This window comes from Quercus lobata, chromosome 2 (genome assembly GCF_001633185.2).
Source record: "Quercus lobata isolate SW786 chromosome 2, ValleyOak3.0 Primary Assembly, whole genome shotgun sequence".
Classification (NCBI taxonomy): Eukaryota; Viridiplantae; Streptophyta; class Magnoliopsida; order Fagales; family Fagaceae; genus Quercus; species Quercus lobata.
This window is the reverse complement of record NC_044905.1, coordinates 85,077,448-85,085,100: the sequence shown is the minus strand read 5'-3', so window position 1 is coordinate 85,085,100 and position 7,653 is coordinate 85,077,448. Positions and strand designations below refer to the sequence as shown.

The 7,653-nt window shown below is 35.7% G+C and overlaps 1 protein-coding gene across 1 annotated transcript; it reads left to right on the top strand.

Moving 5' to 3' along the window:
• Positions 1 to 556: 556 nt before the first annotated feature.
• On the top strand, positions 557 to 7,447 carry LOC115976933 (protein IMPAIRED IN BABA-INDUCED STERILITY 1-like). Its single transcript, XM_031098504.1, has 9 exons — positions 557 to 1,488; positions 3,158 to 3,442; positions 3,590 to 3,904; positions 4,403 to 4,630; positions 4,890 to 4,987; positions 5,478 to 5,586; positions 5,675 to 6,148; positions 6,373 to 6,496; positions 6,990 to 7,447. The coding sequence occupies exons 1-9, from the start codon at positions 1,108 to 1,110 to the stop codon at positions 6,992 to 6,994; spliced, it is 2,019 nt and encodes a 672-aa protein (XP_030954364.1). The 5' UTR covers positions 557 to 1,107; the 3' UTR covers positions 6,995 to 7,447.
• The last annotated feature ends 206 nt before the right edge of the window (positions 7,448 to 7,653 follow it).

Genomic DNA, 7,653 nt, shown 5'->3' with positions numbered 1-7,653 from the left:
ATGCAGCTCTTATAAATTCAACCGATGACCCATTGGTTAAATTAGTAACTTTGTGACTCAACTCCTAAATCGGTTTATAAATAATTAAATAAGCACGGAGCACAAACTTTTGTTATTATTATATCTGTAAACATTTTGTTGGCATTTAACAAGTGATCATTGTTCCATACTTTCAAATCCCAAATGCGTTTCTCAAAAAAAAAAAAAAAAAAAAAGTCCCAAGTGCAATTAAAAATTCAATTAAAAAAGAGGCAATTAAATAAAAGATCCAAAAGAAAGAACACAAAGTTCCAAACCTTCCAATCTAATCTAATAGTTTTCCAAGCCATAATGGATAATGAGTTGCAGTGGAGCTGTTGGGCAGTTAGCCATAGCAACCACCACACCTCACCCGCTTCCTCTCCAGCCAAACCAAAGCAACAAACGGAGAATAATAATGAGCTTCCCAAACGGTTACATTTTACCTTTTTCTTCCTTTTTTGCAAAACCAAGGAAACACACACAGTATAAAACAGTGTACGCACACATACACGCATCAAAAGCAATGAAACCAATTCTTCGGACCCACGAATCCTTCTGTCTCTCTCTTTCTCTCACTTCCTTTCCTTTCGGACCGTTTGTCCCAGAAAAACAAAAACCACACTCCCATCCTCTAATACCTCCGTAGATCTCGCAGAGACCACCCAGAAGAGAAAAAACAACGAGTCCAACCGAATACAACTAAAAATATTCTCTTTCTTGTTTATCCCTATCTCTCTCTCTCTCTGTCTGCCTCTGTTTTTTGCTTTTTCTGGCTCTTCCTCTCCCTGCTTCTCCTCCTCCTCCTCCTTTTCTTCCTCCTCTCTCAGGAGGTTTTTGTTGGGTTTTAGCGAATTCACATTTCTTCTCTCTCAGAGAGAGAGAGAGAGAGAGAGAGAGAGAGAGTGAGAGATAGGGAGAGAGAGAGAATGCAATGCAATCCCATTCAAAACCGAATGTGAAAAAAACAGGGGAAGCCTAAACAGGGCAATTACCCCCAAAAAGACACAAACTTTGCCTCATCTACCGATCTGGGCCGACCCGAATTCTGGTCCAATCGATGCTGGAGGGAATTGGGTGGGGTGTTGAATGGGTTGCATTAGCTCCAAGGAAGCGGTTCGGGCTGTCAAGGCTTCATCCCCTGTTCTCCACGATAACAATAAACACAATGATTCTGCCATGTCAATGAAGATCCAATCTGGGCCTTTAAATTTGGAAAGAAACTCTAGCTCTAGTAAAAAGAAGGAAGGTGAGAGATCAGTGGAGAGTTGGAGCCGTGAGATCAGGAAGACGAAGAAGGAAGCCTCTCATTCCAAAGGCTCTTTCAGCTTCCGGCTTGGCTTCTCTCAACGGTACGTGCAGGCGGAGCAAACTGCAGCTGGGTGGCCACATTGGCTCAGCTCTGCTGCCTCAGAAGCTGTCGATGGTTGGGTCCCTCTCAGAGCTGATTCTTTTGAGAAATTGGAGAAGGTTGGCCTCAATCATTTTAAACTTCAAAAACTTTCCCATTTTGTTTGTTTAATGACACGTGCTTTTATTTATATATTTTAAACAATAACTAGAGCACAATGAATTTAGTTTTGTTTTATATGTCATTATCAGATTTTGATTTGTCATATATTGTACATAATATATGATGAATACGTAATGCTGCCTACTAATCACCTCTACCAGACCCTGTAGGAGGGGGAGCTTTGTGCACTGGATATGAAATTTTTATGATATATATATATATATATATATTTATATGTATGTATTTATGTATGTATGTTTGTATGTTGTAGGATTTGGATGTGGGTGTAATTGTGTTACAGCTTGCATTAATGTATATATATGATTTTGTTGTACTTTTTATTCATGTTAAATTTCCATTTCAATGTTTGCTCTTTCTAAAATTTTGGTTTGAATTGAAATGTAGGAGTAGTTGGTAGTGGATAATTTGGCATAATTTGCTTGTAGTGGGATTTGGTTGTGAAGGTTACCTATCCAGGTTTGGAGTGAAAATTGGAAAGTAGTAGGTGGCATTATTTAGAAGATGAAGGCAAGTAAGTGGGAGTTCTAAAAATGAGGATATAATTCCCTAGCAAGGACCTTTTGCAGTTTATCTTAGTAACCTTAATACCTTATGTGACATTTCAGATATATAATGAAAAAAATTATGTTGTACTTGCAATATGGTGTACTATAATATATAGATGTTTCAGGAGAAAGAAAAGAAAGAGATATGTAGATGAGCACTCTCACCTCATATTGAAGTGATAAGAAGTGCGCGAGAATTTTTCAATCATGTACGTTGGACTTCTATTTAGTCAAAGGACAATGACTCCTGACAGGGCCTTTAAGAAGATATTGACTGGTACCTATAAAAAAAGAAGAAGATATTGACTGGTATGACAAGTTGTTTGGAAAGGGACATTAAGGCCTAACAGGGTGTGGCTGGCTTGGAGAGATGAAGTCATGCTTGAACAAAAGCATTAGATCTATTAAGCTGAAAATGCAGAGCAGGCAGGTTGGGATGACCCAACTGGTTGATGGATCATGTAATCTATTTGAAAAGTGTTGAAAGAGAATGTCAAGATAGATCTAAAGTGTAAAAAGTACAGTTCTAATGAATGTATTTTTGGCTGTTTCCTTGGCTTATAATAGGCTTCAAGGCAACTCCCTTCTTCAGCCATTCAAGTTAAGCATTTGATGAATTTTCCCAAGCATCATTACCTTGGGATGAGCCTCAAAGAGCAGGTGTTATAGGACTCTTGTTTTCAGACAATAAAAACCTCAACACACGTAGAGTATTACCTGAAAGTGAACCTTGAGCCATAAGCCCTGTTTGCCTTGTGAAAGTAGTGGATATAATATGCGGACATCTAATAACTACATATATGCTTAAAATCTTGAAAGGAGTTTTCTGTGCAAATGTGATTCAGAATAAAATCAGCCAAATAATTACCTGAAAAAATTTAATTTCAGCCAAATGACTTGTATTTGATATTTGACATGCATCTGATAATCATGATGTTGGTCGTTTTACACTAACATTTTGCTTATGCTGCAATAGCTGGTTCCTTGGCCGTATGTTGATAATTTTTCTTAATATTCATTTCTTAAAATTATCTTTATTTAATTCCTTCCATGCATGTAGATTGGGCAAGGTACATACAGCAGTGTATTTCGAGCACGTCAAATTGAAACTGGGAAGATGGTTGCCTTGAAAAAGGTGCGAGTAGACAATTTTCAGCCAGAGAGCATAAGATTTATGGCACGAGAAATAATGATCCTCCGCAGGCTGGACCATCCAAACATCATCAAATTGGAGGGGCTTATTACTTCTCGGTTATCAAATAGTATATACCTTGTATTTGAGTACATGGAACACGATCTTGCTGGACTGGTGTCCAACCCCGACATCAAATTTAGTGAGGCACAGGTTTGTTAATACTTTATATATAGATTGGCGAAATAAGATCATTGCTAAGACATTAGATTATTGTATGATGTGAAGGCTATATCATTGATCTGTTTCTGTTTCACTTCTCCTTTGGTATTTAAAAGTTTTTGGTTGACTTCTCTGTAGGTCAAGTGTTATATGACACAGCTATTATGTGGAGTTGAGCACTGCCATTTACGAGGTATAATGCATCGAGACATTAAAGCATCAAATATTTTGGTAAACAACGAAGGGATTCTGAAATTAGGGGATTTTGGATTGGCAAATATTGCTAGCCCAAAGAGGCAACCTCTAACAAGTCGTGTGGTTACTTTATGGTATCGTCCTCCTGAACTTTTGATGGGGGCTACAAATTACAGAGTATCAGTGGATCTCTGGAGTGTGGGCTGTGTATTTGCAGAAATTCTTATGGGGAAGCCTATCCTTAAAGGAAGAACTGAGGTGATAACACTAATGAAGTGCACTTATTTCTTTATCCCATGATTCTTACCTGTTTTATATTACCTGATAGCTAATGGACAGAGACAAATGGGAGTTTGATGAAGAGTACAAAAGATGTAGTGTATTCTGTATTTATGCTTTGTACAAATTCTTATACAAAATTCTTTATACACATATCTACATAATATTATTAAGTAAACAAAAACTCATTTTAGTGCTTGAAATTCTCTTAAACACTATAGTATTTAAAAATTCAGAATTTCTCAGTACCTACTATTAGATACATTTAGGATATGGTAATTTTCTAATCTAAATTTTACTTTGTTGATATTGCAGTGAAAATTTCAAAAGAATTCTTGACTTGTAGACATCCTCCTAACACTTTAATTCTTAACTATTATCCATGAGAATGGAATTTGTTCACTTATTGATTGGCTTGTGTTAAAGTATTTCTTACGTAGCACTTGAGTTTGATGAGTATTCTACTCCAATCTTCAGGTTGAGCAATTACACAAAATTTTCAAGCTTTGTGGTTCACCACCTGATGAGTTCTGGAAAAAGTCTAAACTTCCTCAAGCAGCTATGTTTAAACCCCTGCATAATTATGAAAGTTCTCTTAGGGAGAAGTGTAAAGAGTTTCCAAAAACTGCTGTGAACCTGATAGAAATTTTACTTTCCATAGATCCTCAAAAGCGTGGGACTGCATCCTCTGCCCTAATGTCTGAGGTAACTTCTACCAAAAGTTTAGTTTGTTTAAATTTTTTTTTCAAAGTAAAGTTATTTCCAATTTTACCACATTTTAGGGCATGGCTATTTTTTAGATTTCCCTTACTACACTTATAATTTAGATATTTTCCAGAATTTTTCATATTATCATATTGTGGTGCATGCTTATATTTTTTTAATGATAAAAACCCGTACCATTTTGTAGTTTTGAGCCTTTGACTGTCTGATTTGATGTCTGCGTCATGCTTTTGTTTTTCAGTATTTCAACACAAAGCCTTTTGCATGTGACCCATCAAGCTTTCCAAAGTACCCCCCTAGCAAGGAAATTGATGCTAAAAGTCGTGAGGATGGACAAAGGTGAAATATTTTTTACTCTTCATTATATAAACTGCTCATGCAGGTTTGGGTAGACATGTTTTCACTCTTCTGAATCAAATTCTTGAAGCTGCCTGACAATCAATCTAAATCTACATTATATCTCCTTTGCACTCATTTATGGGGGTCCTTCTCTGTCTGTAGTTTGTTCACACTCACATATATGATACAACCATTAATCTGTAGAATGTTCAGTTGCGTGCTATGTTAGTGAAACTAGCGATCTGGGTCCTTCCTGATGAGAAAAAATAAAATAAAATAAGCAAATATCTTTTCTCCATAATTGGGTGAATTTATTGTTATTGCATGATTTTAAAGTCAGTCTAAATTGCTAGATTAAGTTAGGGTTTGAATCTATGAGTCATGCTGATATGAAAACCTAGATGGGAGCATCCACTCCTAATGGCTTCCTTCTCTGTTTTGGTTTTAATAATATAAATAATTATCTGCTAAATAGTCAATGTATTTCCAGGAAAAAGACTGGTGCTAAAATGCGAGAGCCTGCAGCATCAAAGAAGCCTAGAAGAGTCCGTAAAAATTTGCAAGAAACAAATTCTCAGAGTAAACTAGCATCAAAAGAGGTATGTGTGTGTGCATGCATGCACAGTGTTTGTGTAGTTAAAGGAAGAAACCTAGGTTTTATTTATTTATGTATCCTTTGTTGTGCAGGAAAAACAAGAATATTTTCAACTTGATCATAGAAACAGTGACCGTTCACATATTCCCAAAGGAAAAGGTACTTCTATGCGTGGAGAGCCACTAAAGCCATCATTTGATACAATGTCAGAGACTTCCCAAGTAATGAATACATCTAAAGGGGACAGTACATATTCAGGCCCATCAGAAGTTGCAGCACCAAGCGGCTTTACATGGGCAAAAAGGCGAAAAGAGGTTTTTGCTGCATCCACAATATCAGATGGATCAAAAAGCAAAATTAGTGCATTAGATCCATCATTTGCCAAAACATCTTACTCAACGAAGAAAGGGAATGAAGATCTTTTATCCAAGGTTCTAACCAAGCATGCAATACAGAAGCAGCAACGCCATACAGATTCTTTTGATACATCTGAACTATACCATTCTCATGATATGTCAATGGCATTTAGTGAAAAGGAAGAACCAGATGCTTCAAGAACTAATAAGGTAAGTGTACAATCTCATTGTTAAGTAAAACCTAAAACCAAATAATGTAATAAAACTTAACTAGCATGTGTTCTATTAGCTGGCCCAAAGCTGGAAATCTATTTTTAATTAGGTAAATTGTTTACAAAAAATAAGACGCCATTCAACTGTGTAAAAGTCATTCATGCTATGTTATTTTCTACATGTATTGAGTTGAAACAATTGCTCTTTCTTCCATCATTTAGAGTAGCAAAAGCAGAAGCGAGCGTGTTGAATTCTCAGGACCATTACCAAATAAAATTGATGAACTTCTACAAAAGAATGAAAGTCAAATTCGTCGAGCAGGTCGTAGATCAAGGTTTGAAAGAGGTATTTGAAAATTCACCTTCTTTTTTATACTATCAGTGAATCCAACTCGAAGTATGCAATTTTATCTTCTTTTCAACTTTACTATATTCTTTGAGATACATTGCTATAGTCATTGCACATTAAGCTTCTAAGAATAAAAAAGATTCAAACTTGTGCTAAAGAGTCCATGTAGAACTAATCAGTAAGTGACAAAAATATTCACAATGACATGTTGCGATTGGTGTATAATAAAGTGATTAAGTTGTGGGTCTATATGAAAGTAATGTTGCTCCACTTACAACTTTTCATCTTAACAAGTTATGAAAAGATAATGAAAAAGGTTGTGTCCGTATTATTGTGAAAAACTAACAATATAATAAAGATATTTATTCAGTAGCACATATAAAGACAGTGAAAAAAGTTGTCCTTATTATTGCTCTAAACTAACAGATATAATAAAGGTGTTAATTCAGTAGCACATATAAATACTGAAATTTTAACTTGTTTTTTACAGATTGATGAGGGAAGGTTTTTTTAGGGTGGGGAAATCCTTCACACCCTTTCAGAGGATAATAATTGTAAGAACTCCTGGACTCAACTCATTGGCCTTCTGACACTGCTCTGAACAACACCTTTTTCCAAGCTCAGACAGCTCCATCTTGTTCACATGGTTCTTCTACCTCCCTTTGGTTTTTTAGACCCAACTTTTTGTGCGGATATCCATTGTATTATATAAAAAAAGGGGCTAAAATTCACTCAAATGTAGACAACATCATGGTTGATCATGTAGATGATAGAGTAATTAAAGAGTGTTTTCATTCTTCGCAAAAAGAATATCAGGAACTACTTTCAAGTGTCTAATTGCCATTTACTTTTTGTCATTGACAGAAACAGGCTGTTGCCTTCACAATTTGGACAATCCTCCTCTATTTGATTTTAGGATATGTCAAAATATAGTCTTTCATTGATTGACATAATTTGGATAATTTTTCCAATATACCCTTTATGAATATCATTATGAAAGTATACATTGGGCATATCCGCAGCTACTAAGCTGACGAGGGATTTCTTCAATTTATACACATTCTAACTTACAAGATTTTGCTAGAAAAGCTAATGAAAGTGCTGGTTTGTTTCATAGTTATAAAATCAAAAGAGAGAACTATTTGCCAAAGAAG

Bases quoted from the DNA above. Each gene is read 5' to 3' on its own strand.
- LOC115976933 (XM_031098504.1), top strand. From the start codon at position 1,108: ATGGGTTGCATTAGCTCCAAGGAAGCGGTTCGGGCTGTCAAGGCTTCA. The intron at 3,905-4,402 runs GTGATAACACTA...TCCAATCTTCAG, and splicing joins TCCTTAAAGGAAGAACTGAG to GTTGAGCAATTACACAAAAT. The intron at 6,149-6,372 runs GTAAGTGTACAA...TCCATCATTTAG, and splicing joins ATGCTTCAAGAACTAATAAG to AGTAGCAAAAGCAGAAGCGA.